Source organism: Nuphar pumila, chromosome 7 (genome assembly GCF_984573655.1).
Source record: "Nuphar pumila chromosome 7, dmNupPumi1.hap1.1, whole genome shotgun sequence".
NCBI classification, from domain to species: domain Eukaryota; kingdom Viridiplantae; phylum Streptophyta; class Magnoliopsida; order Nymphaeales; family Nymphaeaceae; genus Nuphar; species Nuphar pumila.
The window spans coordinates 129,276,664-129,297,117 of record NC_143255.1 but is presented as its reverse complement, the minus strand read 5'-3'; the positions used below and the strand labels follow the sequence as shown (position 1 = coordinate 129,297,117).

Below are 20,454 nucleotides of genomic sequence, written 5' to 3'. Positions count from 1 at the left end.
GTCATCCTGGTAATTTTTTAAGTCTGCGTAGGGGGGACTGAGAGAGAAAGAGACGTTAGGAATTAGAGAGAGAGAGTTCTCTTATTGGGAAGGGTCATCAGCATTAAGTAATAGCAGGCTTGAAAAAGGGGAAGACATCAAGAAAGTGGAATCCTGAACTTCTCCTCTCCCCTCTTTGTTCACCCTCCTGTCCCCATTTGTCAATATCCCTTGTGAATGCCCCTTTTTTCAAATTTCTGAGGCACCACACACACATGACCTTTTTTCTTTCCCAAACATAATCATACAGCCTGTATCGATTGGAGATATTCACCATCGAGAAAGAGGGGAAGACTGAGGAGGAGATTGGGGTCAGTATCACTGTAGAAACAAAACACGTGGGTGATCTTTACAATTTGACAATTTTGTTTTGTTTTGATGAATAAATAGTCATTTGAATTTATTATAACCTCACCTTACAGGTATAGCTATATACGTATAAGTTTATGATTCAAATAATGGAATGCTTTCAAATAAACAGGGCAAGGTTAAGACAAGTTCAACTCCATAAAGGATTCCATCCTTTGACATAGGATACAAAAGTGTCCTATGTCAATCCTACCGGTCCAATTGGTGCATCTGGATGGCTAGGATCAGTCCGCTGCTAGTGAGAATGTGGATGAATCCTAACTGTTGCTTGGATGGCTAAGATTGAATGTAGGATAGAACCCATCCTATTTCAAACGATGGGATCCTTAGTCGCCGGACTTTGATCTGTTCTTCAGAATTTAAGCACGCCAATAAATTATTGAAAATCTAATTGATGGGACAGTGAGGAAATTGATCTTGACATAGTTAGAAGATGGTAGGTAACAGGTGTTTTGAGTAAGAGGTGTTTAGTGTGGATGACTTTGATTTAGAGCAGTGTTGAATGGAATTGGCATGAATCAGCCGATTCAAATAAAACCAGCCCCTTTCTATTCAATGAAGGGACCGATTCAGAGCTCCTATTGAATTGGCTCATTCAGCCGAATTGAGCTGATTTCGACTGAGTTGCAAAAAACATTTTCTCTCTCTCTCTCTCTCTCTCATATATATATATATATGCGAAAAACAATTTGAAAGCACTCATTTTCTCACGTTAGACTAGAAAGGTAGTAGGCAGCTACCACTTTTCTTATATATATACATAAAGTAAGTCGTTTGGATTCAATGCAATTAGATTCAGACCTATTTGGGCTATTTTCTTGAAAAATCGATTTGGTTCAAAAACCAATTTCTGACAACATTGATTTAGAGACTGTGTTTCATGTAAAATAAGACTGTTGGAACACAAAAAAAAAGTCCATCGAGAGATTTTTTTACCAGTTTACTCAATTTCTTGATTTTGCTTGAGTTTATTGTTGTTAATTTCATCATCAAAATTCTAATGGTTCCTGCATCTGGAAAACCAACATCCTTAATACGCAATATTTCAAAATATAAGGTTGATGTTGCTTGCACTCTGGCACTATAAACCCAAATCTGCTGATGGCAGTATGCATACTGTTAGGTTACTGTTCAGTCCACACATGGTACACCTTGCTGTCAAACTTTCAAAATCAATGATGCAGCCACCAGAAAGCACAATCACCGTCGATTTTCAAAATCCAATGAAGATGCTCTAATGGGGGAATGCTATATTGGTCAGCTATTCACATCAGCTTTTGGTGATGCGTATCAACCAGTGCACCATTTTATGTGAAAGTTGTACATGCTAATTGCCTAAGATGCTTAAAACACTCAACAGTTCCCAATGATTAGGCATATGAGTGGAGTCTAAGCCATGCAGTTGCTCTAGTAAGGTGTTGCCCGCAACCTGGCTGGAACCAACTACACTGTAGTGATACTCAGAATTTTAGCCACAGACTTGATACCCATATTCAGATATATGCGGTAAGCCAAGATTTTGTTAGTCAAAGAATCAGCTGCTCCCGGATAAACACTAGTGAAAATACTCTCTCTGAGATGAATGAATTGACTCATCACATGAGACATCATGGATTTTTAACAGGACCAAGTAAAAAAAATCAAGAAAATGATATGACCAAATCTGAAACCTTCGGATTCCTCCAGGCACAGTAAAACTTTGATTTACCATTTTTGGTAGGACTTGATTTTTTTTTCTTTTATGAAATAAGCAAAATCAGACACCATACTTTATTGGGCAAAACTATCAAAGAAATTCATGGAGAAATTACCCAAATACCCATATTGATATAAAGATTTTGTTAAAAAATTAATTTGTTACTCTCTTTTTTTTAATTTTTATGTTCCTCCCTAAATTTTTATTACATGGACTGTGCCTAAGAAAGCATGCTCTGAAAAGGTGGGGGAAACTGCTACCCCTAACAAAAGAGATGGGTTGCATAACAGAGGGCACTTCAGAAAAGGTCACACTTTTTCTTACCATTATTTATGTACTTCATGACTCGATTCCTTGGGAGTCCCATATCCATATGTAGGAGATGTAGGCACAATTCAAAATAAAACCAACTGAATATATTATTAATAAAAGTATCCTTGCTTATTTTAAATGGCCTCAATGTCCCTACACGCTTGCAACTTGGAAAATGGTGTTGCATGCCTAGTGGAATGTGCACTTATGCTATATGTGTGCTACAGAGGGAGTATTATTTTGCTCACTGTTGTCAACTGGAAGTGGTTGTGAGTAGGACCAAATGATCCTATACCATGTGGGATTATCATTTTATTTCAACAAAATTGTTTTGTTTTTTGACCAACTTCAAGCATGATGTATTTAATTAATTTCATTCAAATTGCTTTTTTTTTTACTAAGATCAGCATCTACCACCACAGTGGTTACCCATGTGGTCAACAGGGTCTTGTGTCAAGCTGAAGGATCAGGATCGAATACCGCTGGTACATGGGGGGCTGCTGTTGCATCCTGGTTGGGGCACGGCTGGGTGGTCGCGTCCTCAATCCGGAGTTTATTGCTCTAAAAAAAGAAAGAAAAAGACTAATTGGGCCCCAATTGCAATCTGGAAAGATAATTGGAAGAAGAAAAAATGTAGGATAAAGTTTTTATAGGAAAAAAAAGTCGGATGTCTTTAAATGTGACATTTTTTTTAATAAAATCAGGTTAAAACTGACAAAAAAGGTTAAGTAAAAAAAATTTCCTATGTTTATGAGAAATATAGAGAAATGGTGGGTCCCACTTGTTCTAGAAAAAGTTTTCCTTTCTTTCAAAACTTTTATCTACAACCAAATGGGGCTTTATGATCTTTTATTGGCTAAGATCAAGTATGAAATTCTTGTTTGTTGGATTAAGGTCATGAACAACCTATATACCTTTTGACTTCTCATGGAATATTAGTTTTCTTCTAGGATGAGGAACACTCGCCCAAGTGGAATAAAAATTTCCCCAAGTTTCATGTTTCAAAAACTAACTTTACAACCATTATATGCAGATATCATGTATTTGGAGTACTCCCTAAGTCCTATCAGTTCCATTCCTAATAAAGTTCTTACAAAAGGAAAGTTTTCCTAGGGAAGTGATGCCATTGAGCGCACTTTCTCACAAACTTTCACATCCAAACTCAAGTCATGTCTGGATCCACTGAAAGTCCTCAACCGTTCCTCTCCTCTCTGACTGACTGCAAATTTTCTTCGTATTGGACACGACACTAAGAAGAAGATTCTCTTGGAATGAGGATGAGTAGGGAAAATTTAATCATATAAATCAATTGCTCAAACTAGGGATATGTGTGGAATGTTTGCTTTAGGGTGACAAGAGCAAACATAGGGCACTAGAAAGGCAAGCATAGACATGTTTGAATTAATGTGCATCTTTAATTTTTATTCATTTGTCCCAAATTCCCAATACATTTTGATGATCAATTCCTGAAACTTTGTGGGTATCTTTAATTTTTGTAATATTAAGTAGTACAAAGATCCCATATATAGCTCTTTGTAGTTTGTTGGGTGCCGCCAGAGAACTGTGGGGACGTTTTCATCTTTTTGGAAAGGAATTTTCTGAATTTACGGGTTAGCAATTTGAAAAGAAGACTTACCCTAAGCAATGGTGCTTTTATTTCTTCTTGTATGAGTTTAGAGAGTGGCGAGTAGGTGCCTACCACCAGTCGTAACGGGTTTTTGGGATGTTTTCCGCAATTTAACCGTGCAAATGCAGTCAGCATGGCGATTTTCTAAAAACCAAAACTTGGATCGTGTTTTTTAATGAAAAACATAAATTTTTCTGCTTGAATATTTGTGAAAACGGTAGACCATCGATTTTCAAACATTATACAAACCTACCCAGATGTTTTTATTTCTTTTTGTATGAGTTTAGAGAGTGAGGAATAGGTGTCTACCAAAGTTATGGGCCTATCGCGAGTGAGTGGAACGGGGTTTTTGGGATGTTTTTCGCAATTAAACGTGCAAATGAGTTCGGCATGGCGATTTTCTAAAAACCAAAACTTAGATTGTGTTTTTTCAATGAAAAACATAAATTTTTCTGCTAGAATATTTATGAAAATTGTAGACTGTCGATTTTCAAACATTATAAAACCTACCCACATGTCGCAATATGACAATCCAAGAGTTACCGCCTTATAAAATCAAGCATGTACAACACATCTGTATGGACAGATTTTATTACAAAAAAAAAAAAACACCTTCAGAAGACTGGTAGGCAAGGATCAAAGTAGGCAGTTACCCCTACTTTGAGTTTAGACATTGGAGTAATTTCTCATCTTGTTTTTCAACTTTCTTGTTCTATCAGCCCGTGTGCTGAGAATGCCTGGCCAGCAAGGTCTTGTGAAAGGCTTCCAAGTAAAAAGAGCTGGGATCAAGTCTCCGTTGCTTTGTCATGATGGGCCCTGCAAGGCTAGGGGCCTGGTTGACCCACTCGGGGTTTGTTTTGTAGTGGGAATGAAAACGGTTCGGATCTAGAACATCTAAATATATGAGGATTCAGAATCGAATCGGAGCAGCCAAAAATTGCAAAACCTCCATCTTGAATCTGACCCGTTTGCAACTCTACTTTGCAGAGGGAGGAGTTCATTAAGTGACTTTATGTCCCTACAAAGGTTTGTTGTCATTAAAAGTGAAAAAAAAAATTTCTTTCACTATCGAACACATCAAAAGGCCAAAAACCATATTAAATTAAGTGCAACCATATTTGGATTTGGCTCCAGCATCACTAAAGGTACTGAACCAAAATCACTAGGCTTAGTGATTAGCGGCCAATGTCACAAATCTAGATATTGGGATTTTCTTGCCAAGGAATTTTTTTGCTTTAGATTAAAAATGCTTTCTAAAAACCTTTATAGAAAACCTGCGTATATTTGAAATTGAAAAACTTAAAGCATATTAAAACATAAAGAGATGTAAAATAAGGTGTGTTATTACCCCCATAAAATTGTGAGTTTGTGATTTTTTGATATAAATATCTTGATTTCAACGAGAATTTGAAATTATATATTTTTTAATATATCATGATAAGACACGACATTTTCAAAATATTGTGGAAATTTGTAGCAGTGTGACAAATATCACGAGATTTATGAAAATCTTGCGATAATATCGCGAGAAATTGCCTAGAAGTTTAAAACGGCAATTTCTCACGAGATTTTCAAAATATCATGAGATTTATGAAAAAAACATAAATACTGTGATTTAAACCGCTATTTATCACAAAAAAATCCTATATTTTTATTTTTAAATAATTTTTATTAATATTTTCTTATAAAAAATAATTTTTATATTTTAAAATTAATTTTTTATTGCCAAGATTGCGCCCAAAAAAATGCGAGAATTATGGAATTTTTTCAATTTCTCGCGAGTTTTTGAAAAATGAGAAATTGCCAATAAAAACTTTTGTCACTATGATTTGTAACATGATTATTGGCGGAACACGTGGTTACTATTCATAAAATAGTTAGATGACATCAGTAACATGGGCAATAACTGGTCTGACTTGTGTTTTTTTTTTTTAATTTTGATGACGAAGTAAACCCTCCTCCCACCAAGAACCTTGTCACTTAATAGACCCGCCCCCATGCAAAGTAAAACTCTAGGGTTGAGGGTATGACCACTCAGCCTTACGTACCCCAACTGTGATAAAGCAATAGCAGCTCCTATGCGCTCTATGCGCCAGTGGGATTTGATTTTGGGCCTTTGGCTTGACACAGAACCCCGCTGACCACGAGTAACCACCGTGGTGGTAAGTGGTCTAGTATTGAATAAAAACAGTGCAAATTAGGTAAGGGGTACCATTGGTCAAATGGAGCCTGGATCCAGAACCAATGGGGCTCCGCTTGTCTGGCAGGAGCAATAAGTGCACGTCACCTTGTGTTGGGACATTGCAAGTTCGAATCCCCAATGGTATGGTTGTATAACTGGTAAGGGTCAGCCTAACCCCAGCTTTCTCTGTCGAAAAAAAAAACTAAATTGCTTTCATGCTTTACGTGTAACTAATAAAGCCATGATGGAGTATGGATCACGGAAGAAGAACATGGCTGGCCTAGACGAATGTGGTACCAAAATTGTCAACTCCAACCCGACCCATTATTTCCAGCACAAAAATATAACGATGCAAATCATTGAGTTGCACCTGGATCCAACTGGCTCCACGTCGGATGTTTGCAAGGATGCTATTTCCGAACCCATCTTGCAAACACGGACCTGTGATTCCAGCCTGAACCCGATACAATCCGGTAGTTTCTGGGTCAGGTCAGGATAACCACCATCCATCCATGTGGATGCAGGAATGGTGATAAATCTGGTCTATCCAGTATCCACATCTCCCACAATCCATAAGGTTATGGTGGGCCTCCTCGAAGTAGGTTTATAAATAGTTTGGGTCTGTTAAAATATCTAAGAAAACTGAAAATACCTTTAAAAGATAAATGATCTAAAAAGTGAAACATAATAAAAAAGTTAATATAAAAGTTGTTTGAGTTTGTGAAAGAGCCCCTTAGTCTCCACAATCCCCATGTGCAGGTTTTAGTTATTCATAGCAAGTGGAAATTTTCGAGTAATGTGACTTCTATTCTCCTCTCCAATCAATGAATTTTGCCATTTAAGTTTTGTGATGGTGAGTGCCACCTACCAATCTCAATGTTCTGCACATATTCTGGGTACAAGATGCTCAATTAATCCTTGCACACCATTGAAGGCTTTCATGATGGAGATGGAGGAGACTAGAAGCAACCATGTTCTATGATCATTCAATATATATATATATATATATATATATATATATATATATATATATATATATATATATATATATATATATATATATATATATATATATATATATATATATATATATATAAGAAATCCTGCTTTTACAACCATTCAAAACAGATATCTCTAAAGGAAAAAGATCCATCCCTCTTTGATTTTCTTTCGTCCAAAAGCTTCTTTTGTTCTCCCGGCATGGCCAAGCCATTCCCTATTCCCTCCTTTTCAATGAATCCTAATCTAAAATAAGAATTTTGAAAACTTAATATTTTATTGAGCAGCAACAAAAAGCTATTTCAATTTCTATGATATGAAGGAAATTTATTCTATTGTTATTTCTCTCTTTTCTTTTATTATATTGTTATAATAAATGGACATTAAGAAACCGGCTGTGCAGTCATCCAAATATCATACAAAGGATCAGGTGACACATTTTGAATCTTTGTCCTATTGTGAATTGTGATCATGGGCAGGTTTTGAGGCTGTTGAACTTGTATTCATTCTTGGGGGGAGGGGCAAGCCCTTAGAGTTTTACTCTGTCAGAACAGAGACTGTAAGTATGGCAGGCCGAACCAGCACAACTAGGTCTATGATCTTGAGGTGGTTTCTCTGAGTAAACAAAAAAACACAAAAACCTGTATTCATTATAACCCCCAAAACTAGTATGTAATTTATTTTGGGTGTCTTTTTCACCTTAGCAAATTGCCCCGATGCAAGCTAAAAGATATTTTTGAGAAGTGAACACATTATATGCAGCGTGGCTGCATGGTAGGCATGCAGTGACCTGCTTGACAACCACCCATCTTAGCATTTTTCGAGATAGGTTCATTTTTGAAATAGATAGTCATGGCCTCTTAATTTTGAGAAACGCTTCCTTTTATGCTTTATATTATCTTAGAGGATGTACATCATATGTGGCAACCTTGCTGCACTTTTGGGCAATAATAATAAAAACAAGTAATTTTACACTGTTGAGCAAGCCAAAGGTGTGTGTGTGTGTGTGTGTGTGTGTGTGTGTATGTGTGTGTGTGTGACTAGGCGAGGCCTAGAATTCATGTGATGTTTTGGCTCATACTTTTGGTCCTAGAAAGGGTGAGAAGGATAAGCTTCACAAAGTCACAAACATCTTGAGCAATGTTCTTAAAATCGAATTGAATCAGCTAAGTTGAATCAAATCGCTAGTGATAGATTAGATGCAAGGGTCGATTCAGACCCATTATGATACGGCCTGCATTGGAGTTGTTAAAATCAACCTTTCTTTTTGTTTCTGGTTGTATGTCTAATTTTCTTAATTTAAAAACACGATTCAACTAAATTCGAGTTTTTTTCTTTTGCCTTAGGCGGCGATTCTATCAAAAACTCGATTCTAAAAACGTTGATCTCGACTACACAAATGAGAAGAAAATGAAGTCGATGGGATGTCAGGAGTTCAAAACCTACAAGGGTTCTGCTTATATGATAGGGACAACTCGTAAATATCACCTGATTGATAGAACATCACATGTTCAAAGTTCATGGGAGGGCATCCTTTGTTTCAAGGTCAATGCCCCGAGTACCTTTTGGTGGGTGAGAGGACCTCAAGAGTATTACCAAACCATAAAGCAGCTTTGAAATCCACACATCCTCCCAAACAACTTTAAAATGGATTTGGTAATTGCTTGCCCGAATTTTGATGGTGCTCCCAAACTAGTAGGTGGGAAGTACCAAATCTACTGGATTTATGGTTTTCATACTTCTTTCCCCAGCTACCATGGATGCCTAGATTTCAAATAGGGCCCTAATCTGGATTGGTGATGGGTTTTCTTAGCATGACCAAGAAAACCGCATCAGGTTACACCATCAGAGCTGCCTTGAATGCTGTTCATCTATCTGATGAACGCAAGACAAAAGTTAGAACACAATCTCGCTTCTTCTTTTTTTCGTGTCAGCCCTTCATTTTTGATTTAAAACTTGAATGGATCTCAATAAATTAGTGGGACTGATCTAATAAATAACCTATCATCAATGGTGATCTGACTGCCATTCATTTTTTCTTGTGATGAACCCTAACTGAGAACCGGGTCACTTAACATGCCCAACTTCCTGCAAGGTAAATCTCTGAGTTGAAGACAATCACCCAGCCTTACGTGTAATCGTCATAAAGCAACGACAGCCCCCATGCACCAGTAAGATTTGATCCTGGGCCTTTAGCTTGACAAAGGACCCCGTTGGGGACATGGGTAACCACAGCAGAGACCTGACTGCCACTCATCAAACGGATGAACGAAAGCCAAGGCAGATCTGACGGCATACAGTCGGAGCTGCCTCTGATCTAATGCTCTCTTAAAAAACACAGGAAAAGGAAAAATAAAAAATCTTGCTGCAGGTAGCATCATTAGCCCCCACGATTGGTGCTAGAGGCAAATAAATTACTTACCCTATTCAAGGGCTGAGGGTTTTGACAGCCAACTTTAGTTGAGGAAGCCTCCGAAATTAGCGGCAGTCGCTCTCATCAACCGTTGCTGCCGCTATTTTTGTCACCCAAAAAAAGATTAATTGGTGGAGGTTCTGTTCACACGCGTGAAAAGAGTCCATACTTTTCTCTTTCGGTTTGTTAGTTAGTTTAAAGTTGAAACAGTGTCTCATTTCTCACAACCTGTCACTATGCCCCCAGCAGCTTTTTTATCTTTATAACTAAGGAACCCTCACCCACAACCCGGTCACTTAATGGGCCAGCCTCCCTGCAAAATGTGGACGTGGAAGTATAAGGGCTTTTGGCCTGTTGTAGGTTGCATTCAAACCTGAATCGGACAAAACCCAGATCCCAATTAAAACCCGAACCGATTAAATGTAAATGTTGGGTTTTAAGCTAGTCCGCTCTGTGTTTAGTTTTATATAATTTTATTCAAAGCCGAATCTGAAACCGAACCCGATTAGGCCATACCCGATTAAGTGGGACTTGGTAATGCCTGCCTAAACTCAACCCATTTACATCCCTCTACTGTAGTGGTTGTTTATTAACCATCTTCAGTTTAACGTACATTATGCCTTTGCTTAAATATTCTCTCTCTCTCTCAAGAGAGAGAGAGAGAGCCGAAAGTAATTCAACATTACCACTCATGAAGATCAACAAAATGTTGAACCCATGAACTGAACAAGAACAAAAGCCAAAACAAATAAAGAAAGCACAAGAGAAAAGAACATTAGACAGATAAAAATGGGCGCACGCCATAGCCGCGTGCCCAGATTGTGACAAAGGATAGGTAGCATCAGCAGGAGGGAGTGGAAGATCACTAAGATGCATACGCAAGATCGCATAAACATCTACCAAAATTTTATGCACCAGGTTTTGAATGTTAACTCGAATATGACGAAAATGAGCATCGTTACGCGCCATCCAAACAAACCACCAAGAGGTAAGCAACCACGTCCGCCAGATGAACCTCCACCTCTTGCTGCGCCTAATACAAACCGGCCCCAATATCAGATCTAGCGCAAATGACTCCTCCTTAACAAATACTTCCGGATGCCTCCAGGTTCTACTAAAGATTTCCATAAATATTGGGCAAGACCAGAACAAGTGAAACGTAGATTCTTCTGCAGCTTGACAAAGCACGCACCAACTCGGTAGTTGAATGCCCCACTTCTTTAAATTACTGTGGGTCTGGATCCTATCGTGCAAAATTAACCAAGCCAGGACTCGCGAACGGGGGGAAGGACCCTTCGCCCAAAGCACATCCTCGGGCAACCAATCAGCCCCTGGCGGTAGCAACGATCTATAGACTTTCTTGGTGAGAAACTCTCCGCTTGGAGCCAACGCCCACTGCAACCACTGACCAAAATTTCCGGAGACCTCAAAATGGTCTCTAAAGCAGGCTAAAGCCCTCAACCACGATTTACGCAAGTGCGAGAGCGCCAAACCTCGGGTTCCCAGACGAACCGGAATAAGAGTTGGATCCCCATATTTAGCAAGAAGAAAACTAGCACAAGGGTTATCCGGTTGGTGGGCCAACCAACATTGCTTGGCGACAAGAACAATGCTTCGCAGTCTGGGCACCGGGATGCCTAAACCACCCATACGCCGAGGTAGAACCACCGAACGCCAACCAATCAAGTGACGCTTACCTGTGAGTTTACACCCAGACCAAAGAAAGTCTGCCAGCAAGCGCGTCAGCTGCTTCTCTACTCCCACAGGCATCACAAACAGAGACATGAAAAATTCTGGAATAGTTGAAAGAACATGTCTGACTAAGGTTAGACGTCCAGCGCTAGAGAGATAAGACGACTGCCACGAAAGCAATTTGCGCTTCACTTTTTGAAGCGTCGGAGCCCAAGCCGCTGAAGATAGAGGCTTCACTTGTAACGGCAAGCCAAGGTACATAATAGGCAAGTTAGAAACTTGGGTCCATGGCCAACGTGATACGTCTCCGCCGGTAGTTCAATCGTCGCATATGTCATCACCCCTGATCGATTTAATAGGAAAAGACCCTTAGATCATATTTTTTCAAAGTATGATTTTTAAAATTACAAACTTTTGTGTTTTGTCAATTATTAATTTTTGAATCACTAAAAAAAAATCCTACACACAAGTCCGGATTCAATGATTTGAAAGTCATCTTTATTAAATGAATAAATGATATAGATCACATCTGTTTGATCAAAACAATTTGCATCGATGAAATTCCAAGGAAGAGTATGAAGATAGGGATGGCTTTGGGATGAGTGAAACCAATTTGCCGGTAGTTTTTTCATTTAATAATTACGCCCTTGATTATAGGGTGCCAAATTGGTTGGGTACGCCCCTTACCAGATCTTTTAGGATCCGGGTTTGGCAATTAATTAAAAGGTTATTTTATTTGTGATCCTTATAGCACCAGGGTATGGTTTTGTTTTTGGGAGGTCCAATCTAACTTGAACCAGGATCCGAAACTGGTCCCCCAAAATCCTATCTCAGTCTGGACCATCTCAATAAAGTGAATGTCCGAGCCAATCATATACTTGTGCCATAAATTCGGTGCATAGAAGTTCTGGGACAAAGACATAGCAGCAAAGTGCAATGCACGTAACGAGAATAGATACGCAGAGTCAAGACTAATGACCAAGAGGTAAAAGGCGAGAACTGAAGGACGTTCAACAATATCATTTTAGATGGTTGGAGAAAGTTATAGAAGGCATATTGCAAAATATAGTGTGAACTTTGCTAGTTTCGCACATGTGAAGCGTAAAAAGGTTCTAACAAAATTGGCTATTTGCGATTTTGGACATTGAGCGAATTTGGAAAATTGTGGGGTATTTAAAAAATATGTCATTTTTGTCAGTGCAGTCATTTTCAGTATTGCAAATATTTGTGAATTTTGCAGCAATCACTGAAAGTTGATTTGAGGATAATGTTAAATTAATAGATGATTGGAGGCATTTGTTTCTATATAAACCGATTGAAAAATAACTATATGGCCTTAAAATTTGTTTTACCATCCTGATTCGTTAAAATTGAACCAAGTAATGTGATTGATGTTAAATCTCTACACCGGCCTAATGCAAACCATAACAAGTAATTTGTACCACATTAGCTGTAGCTCCCACAAACCCACTAAAACCTTTGTCCTCCTGCCCTTAAGGTTATGTTTGGGATCCTTGAACTGGAGGTTGCGTTGTGGTTTCTGCCATGCTCCCATACTCTCTTGCTGTTCGGGAGCAGTGGAATTGCTGAAACAATGGGTTGGGACAGGTGTGTTGGCAGGCCCAACACCACATTTCAACATCTTTCACGAGAGGATGTTTTTGGCAACTCCATCTCTCGACATGGCAAAACAATATTTTGGCAACACTGAAACCACATTTTCATCCAATTGCAAGGCTCCCAAACATAGCCTAAGTGGCAAAAGTCAACAAAACATAAAAGCTCTGCACACCTGGCTTAGGTGAGTCAGCTTAAGACGTTCCAACTAAAAGTTTCTAACCATCTACATTTTGCCACGCTTTAATTGTCGAAACTTTGAGGTTTCTCAGGGGAGGGGTTGCACGTTACCTGTGTTGGGACGTTGCAAGTTCAAAACCCAATGGTATGAGTTGTAACTGGTGGAGTCTGCCTAACCCCAGATTTCTTTGTAAAAAAAAAGGGACTTTAGAGGTTTTCCTTACACGTTGGGGTTACACCCAGCTTCAACCTTACAGTAAGAGGCAGCCCGTGGTTTCATTGCAGCGATTTTTTGTGTGTGTTTGTGTTTTGTGTGGTCCGAATACTTTGTAAGGTACTTGATGCCCTATCCAGAGGGGTATCCATTTTAAACACTTTGGGCAAGTTAGAGTGCGCATCTTTCACTACTTTATTTCTATATAGATTAATTATTGCTCTTCTCGTTGGTATATGCCATCAAAATTTGGAAGGGAGCATGCTGTGATGATTATCAAAGGAAGGTATTATTGGGGACTGTTTTCATGACAGCTAAGAAAGTTAAATTCCAATGTACGACCAAGGAACTCAAGATAGAACAAAGATTTCATTTTTGCAGCCCATTCAATTTCAGCGATGTCAGCATTGAAAGCAGGAGTGAAAGAACCGGTTTTCTGATTTAAAGAACAGAATTACAGGTATCGGTGGTTTCTGACATCTAGAAGGTCTTGCTCCTATATATGTATCATATATATCAGTTTGATTGAACACCAACCCACTTCTCCCTCCCCTCTGGCCAAACCAGCATCACCATCATCAAGGGCAATGTTGTCAGTGGCAGTGCGAATCGGCCTATATCGGCTAACACGTTGTATCGGCAGAAAATTGATAGGCTTCACCCCTGAATCGGCTGTTTTTTAATAAAGGTAAAAAAATACTTAAAATTAATTTGTCATGTTTTTTTAATATTATTTAATGGCTTTAACACATGTCACGTTCTGATTGACACGTAATATTTTTTTTAATTATTTTTTGGCCAATTCAGAACAATTCGCTTGAGTATTGATCTCGGCCGATTCACCCTGAATCGTTGGCCAAACGATACAGGGCCCATACCGATACTGACAACATTGATCAAGGGGACACCGGTTCAAGTGGTGAGGCCGAGAAGAGATTGACACTCGATGGTCCAATGTTGTCAGTATCATTGAGAATCGGCTGATTCATATTGGTATCAGAAAAAAATTGATGCAAAATTAAGCTGATTCGGTTTATTTTAAAAAATATAAAAAATGGTTTTAAATAGTTTTTTAATATTTGCAGCATTATTTTAGTTTTTTCTGGCTCATGCCATCTGCTGATTAAAAACTTGCCGATTCAGATCAATTTGGTCCAGATTTGGAGTAGGCCGATTCCCTGAACCCATTTGAGGGTCCGATACGATTCTAACAACATTGCTATAGTCATCCCAAAGCACTTGAAACTTGAAAGCCCTTGTCCGCCGGAAGCAGATCAGGTCATGCTGAAAATGAGCGTTTTTGCTCATGCTGACATCGTGGCCATCCGATTTGCATTTTAAAAAGCTCAAAAGTCAACAAAACCACGTGGCATTCATCCAAAATGCAAACAGACGGCCAAGATGCCCGCATGAGCAAAAGCGCTCATTTTCAGCATGACCTGATCTGCTTCCTTGTCCGCCCTCTTGCCCACCAGAACAGGCAACGTCACATAAATCGCCAACTGATATATCACCCAAAAAAATGCTACTTTAAAATATAAAAAGATTTGAGCATAAGAAGTTTTTATTGTGATATTAACATGACGAAGACGGCTTTTTTTTGTATCATTTATTTTTTATTTACTTAAATTATATATTCTGTTATATTTTTATGAGAAAAATCAAAATTTTCAAAAATATGATGAGACTCCTCTGACCAAGATTTTCCTAAGACCTGTGACATTGGTTCCGGGGCCATCGTCAATTGTTATCATCCATATTTTGAATATATTGTGAACTTCTCATGATATTTCCAAAGGATAATATCTATAGTGAATGCGCCTTCTCAAATATCATATTCTATGTTGATATTACCACGATCAAAAAACACTTGCACACTTTTCGTACTATTCATGTTCTTATTTATTTTGTCTCCTAAAAAAATTATTTTTATTTAGATTGTAAATTTTAGATTTTAGTATATACTGAAACTTTCCCGAGAAAAAAAAACTACGCCTTTTGTTGGACGCCCATTCAATTCAGTACGATCAGAGTAATGGAATCCGTATTGGGGTGATTGTAAAATCTCGACTCGCAAACGTTTGGGTTTAACACAGAATGGCATTAATTGCAAATCACTAGTGTTATTTCCTCCTGGGCAACCGTATTCCGTAGGAAAAAATCAAATATTAAGAATTCGTACATTTTGCCCCTAATCTAAAAAAGGGCATCAAGTTTCCGACTTGAATGATTCGGGCCTCTTTTTCTGAAAACTGCCATAGAGGGGTCTAGCTTACCATTGACCATTAACTCGTGTTAATTTGATTCCAGAGAAATCAAATTGTTTTGTTTCTCACGACAATTAGCAAAAAGAAAAAAGAAAAAGAAAACTTTATCAATTAAGAAGCAAAAAATGCATAAACATATAAAATAACCTGTTTTTTTTACAAGTTATAGTCAGTAAAAGCAAACATATTCAAAAGATGCTGTCAGTATTTTGGAAATATAGCGATATTTTGGTTGTCGTTTCTGGCATAAATAGAAAGAGGAACGAGACTTGGGAAAAGTATTGACATGCCCCACAAGGCAGCAGGTTCTTGTTGGAACATGTTTTCCAAAGAGACAAGATCAGATCAGAGGCTGTCCGAGGTGCCTGGATGCCGTTCATCCATGTGATGAACCGCAACCCAAACACCACGGCTGGATAGTTCTCAAACAGGTCCCACAAAAAATTTCTGAGCCATTCATGTTCAAGAATCTAGATGAATGGCAACTAAAGCACAAAACACGAACAGCTGAAAAACGAGGGAAAATGGTGGTGCACACCTGCTCGGACTCGGTTCATTAAGGGTAAACACCTGCTCGAGCTCATCACATGCCAATCTCATTACGAGTTGAGATCTGTAAGCCAATCATGAGCTGGCTCATTTAAAAAAAAAATGTGTTTTAAGTGTTTTCAGGCTTGATAATATGTAAAATATTTATAATATATACAAAATACATAAAATATATGTATAATACATGTATAAACATATATAAGTATAAATGCATAATAGGTAAAACAAGTCCATGCGAGCAGATCCGAGCTTGTCATATTCGTGCTCAGCTCATTTACCTAAATGAGCTGGCTCGTTGCTCTGCTCGCCGAGCTCAATTTCTGAACCAAGCCAAGCCAAGCTGCTCATCTCATTTCCCAGACCTATTTAAAAGTGGGGATGAGAGAAACAAACAATTATAACGCGCCCAACAATTTTCTAGGTTAGCATTTAGGGCAAATGAAACTGGTTTCCCACATCGTTCGGGCTTGTTCAAGAAAGAAACAAGGAGTTGGTATGTTCAGAATGGGGGTAAAGGACACCATGACATTCTCATGAGTTTTGCAAAACAATTCCTGACGGTTCTTAGCTGCACCTATTTACTCATAAAACTTTTCCTTGCAAACCCCCCTTGGCCTCATTTTCCTGTAAACCCCAGATTCTCTTTGCAAGTAGTTGAAATCCAGAGATGGGAAGCCAAATCCCCTAACACCTCCTCTCCGAATCCAAATCCAAATCCAAATCCGGGACACCAACTGCAGGCAAGGTTCACAGAAATCCTTGTCTCCCCTCCCAACAGTCTCCCAAACAGAGCCTTAACTAAATGCCACAAAAATCAATACAATCTGTTGATCAATGGAATGTAGAATGTGGATTTCTGACTTGGGAAGATCTTGGATCACATCTAAAACTCACCTCAGGTAGCAATGGGGCTAAATATTGCATTGCGAGTGTATCGAACTATTCTACCACCACCACCAGAAAAAATGAAATGGTGGTGCAACGACTAATAGGCTGACACATATACAAGTGATAAGACGTGTTACATTTCGAGTACCAGCAACCAAAAAGTTTGCACGTCTGATCCCATCAAACCGTTGTTAACCCGATCATTGAACCACCACATAATCACTGTTAATAAAACTACTACCAAATGCAAAAAAACTGCACAACCAAGAAACTACATGGCAATATATAGAAAATTTATACAGGGACGAGTAGATAATGAATTACATACCTCGGAAGACAAGTCTCGAATAAAACCCAATACTAATGCCGGAAGCATCCCACTACACACCCACTCTGAAAACCTGAAACTTAACACATGCAAAAATCACCACATTTTGATTTGCATCAACAGATGGATAAGTAGGGATTCTGAAAAAGGTCATGGAGTTGAAAGAAACAACACGCTGGGAGTGTTGGTTTTCAAATCCAATGAATGAAGATTCTGATCAAGCGTCAACTTCAGAGTCAACACTAGTTTTGGCAGCATCGATCTCCTTGCGAGATGCCTCCCACAGCTGTGATTCAATACCAAGCTTCCGCAGCTCAATCAAACCACGCTCAACTGAAACACAAACTTCAGGTATGTGAATAGATGTTCTCTTTTCATAGTCTTTTTACTAAGCACTTCATATATAGAGCATAGGTCAGCACCAAGATTGCTTTTACAAGACACTGCATGCATATGTTAGAGAGAGAGAGAGAGAGAGAGAGAGTTTCCGTGTATGTGCATAGATCACAGGAAATGGAGAACTAATTCTATCAAGTGGATCAACTGAAAAAATAATGGCATATCTGACAATCTTCCATGATTTCTTATGACAATGCCATATGCATGTGCAACAAAGGACAAGAAAAAATTACCATCCACAGCATCATGTGAGGTTGGTGACTGCCCACTTCGACTAATCCAGAACCGCAACCGTTCTTCTGCAATATCTGCTTCAATGCCATGGGTTTTTGCCCTCCTCCAAAAGTAAGTAAGCCAGGCCTGGAGAAAGATGAGCAAAATCCATCACAATTACAGACTTTGATACACAGTAGGAATAAACTTTTATCATTTCCAGGTGAGTTTTTAATGGAAGTAGGTGGCAACAGGACCTTTCTGTTTCCTTTAATCCAGGAGGATATACATTGACTGAACTAATCATACCCGGAAGCAAAATACCAGAAAATACAATTTTAGAACCAAAGCCAAAATGATCTCTCTCTCTCTCTCTCTCTATATATATATATATATATATATATATATATATATATATATATAGTGTCAAGAATTTAGATGCTGGGACATGGATATATGCTATAACTTGTCCAAGCTAGCAAAAGAATTTCTTGCTTTGACTTGTACACCGTCTCTTATTACATATTTACATTGCATGACAATTATGCTGGCTAATTTTTTTTTAGAGTACCGGTCAAAAGCAGCCCCTTTCATGATAAAATTTTACTTGCACAATGAATGCATAACGTACAATATTTGGTTACTAATTCAAAGTACAAAGCTGTAAGTTATGCTTCCTGTGTCTCTGAGTTATTGGAAGTTAAGAACCTGAAAATCTTTGAAGGAACAGGGGATATATATCATCAATGTAACTCATATTTGCTTCTATCAATGTGCTCAGAAACAAATTACTCGTAGGAGCAGATAACTTGTTCCGTCCACTATAAGGCAAGTACAAATTGTTGAATATGCATTTTCCATCTCTATGGGAGAGTAATGGGGGCAGTGTGCATGGATGCGTGAATCATGTTGGAGCTTTCCAATAAATTTTCTCCAACTGCATATATTTTTTAAACGTATACAGAATAAACCATACCATGAACACATTTAGCCCGCCCTTCCATGAATGTAAACCAACAGCATAGTCCAAGCAAAATGAAGGAAAAAAACAAGAAGCTTTGCAATTAGTTGATCTAACCATGCTAAAACCAATGGTTGCTAGTACAAATTCATGCAGTTGCGGCCCACCAGAATCCATGAAACTCCCCCATGATCAAAAGATATAGTATCAAAGATGAAGAACCATTTCAGAATGATGATATTTAACATGATAATAAAGCTAGGTGCACAAATAAATAATTTGAGAGCTGAAATGAAAACAGATCTCCAAATGTGGAATAGATAAGGACATAAAGGACTACAGTTTACAAATTTAACAAAACAAAATGATAATGAAAGCAAGCACTACCAAAGTAGATTATAACCTAAAAGGAAACTGATTTGATCGAAAAAAAAGGAAACAAACAAACCTGTTTGAAAAGCACATCCTCAGATTCCTCTGGGCTTAGTTCTGCAAGAATATGACCGACCATCATCACACTAAAAAAATTCAAGCATTAAGGCCTACCAGCCAATCCATGCAAATAGCCATAGAAGTCTATATTTTCAAAAACCAGAGGTGATAGAATCTCTCCAGTACTATATAATTATTTGGGAAAATTTATGCTTAGCAGGGTAATGAATATATATGTTCGAGAAATTCAAATATATAGTATGATAAATACTCGAGTAGTCTAGTCTGTTTCGTAGAGGGTCATACCCGCCAAGTCAAAACTTAAAATAACTGCTCACTTTACTTTTCTGTACTCTTATATTTGTTCAAATGATTATGTGGATGCATGTATGTGAATAAATGTCATGAATTTGAATTATATTGCTGTTGTGTATGCCTGAAATTATGATATCATGATTGTGCATATTCTGAAAATATAAATTCATGAACTTTATTGTTTAATAATTCATTAGCATATTAAATACTGAATTTTGTATAATATGATTGATACATGTTATGTAAGCTCAGTATATTGTATACTTGCGTTATCTGTGTGAATCTTACTAAGACTCTTCAAAGTCCCATATTTTCAAAATAAAATGTTTTTCAAGTAACATGTGATCTGATGGAGCGAATATAGGATGTTGTGGGGGACAGTTGTGTGAGATCGTTAATTTCGAGATTTTGGGGGCTATTTTTCAAACTTTAACTTAATTTTTTTATTATTTTAATTGTCAACATTTGGACAGATGCATGAATGGTTTGATGATTGGATAGACAATTCAATATTTTAATTAATTTTATTTATGTATGGTCGAATGTGTGTGCTTCATAATGTAATGCGTCAGAGAGGTTTAACCAAAAATCTTAAATGTTTAACTAATTTCAAATCAATATTTTTCGGTGTGTTTTCTCAATAAAAATAAAGATATTTGGGGTTTGTCATTTGGATGCTCTTTTCTCAAACTTTGTTCTAAGGAGCTATTAAACGCCCATGCATATGCAGGTTGACTCTTTAGAGCTTAATTCGGTTAAGAC

At 38.0% G+C, this 20,454-nt stretch overlaps 1 protein-coding gene across 2 annotated transcripts in view; it reads right to left on the bottom strand.

Moving 5' to 3' along the window:
- Nucleotides 1–17,300: 17,300 nt before the first annotated feature.
- Nucleotides 17,301–20,454, bottom strand: part of LOC149833498 (coiled-coil domain-containing protein SCD2-like) — an 80,224-nt gene continuing 77,070 nt past the window's right edge. Inside the window, exons 15-17 of one of the 2 annotated variants that reach the window (XM_090015161.1) lie at nucleotides 19,394–19,434; nucleotides 18,005–18,131; nucleotides 17,301–17,705 (exon numbers count right to left, since the gene is read on the bottom strand). In XM_090015161.1, coding sequence (XP_089871287.1) covers nucleotides 17,590–17,705; nucleotides 18,005–18,131; nucleotides 19,394–19,434 — 284 coding nt within the window. In that variant the 3' untranslated portion in view covers nucleotides 17,301–17,589. The remainder of the gene's footprint in view (nucleotides 17,706–18,004; nucleotides 18,132–19,393; nucleotides 19,435–20,454) is intronic. The other variant, XR_016433427.1, reaches the window with a different exon arrangement.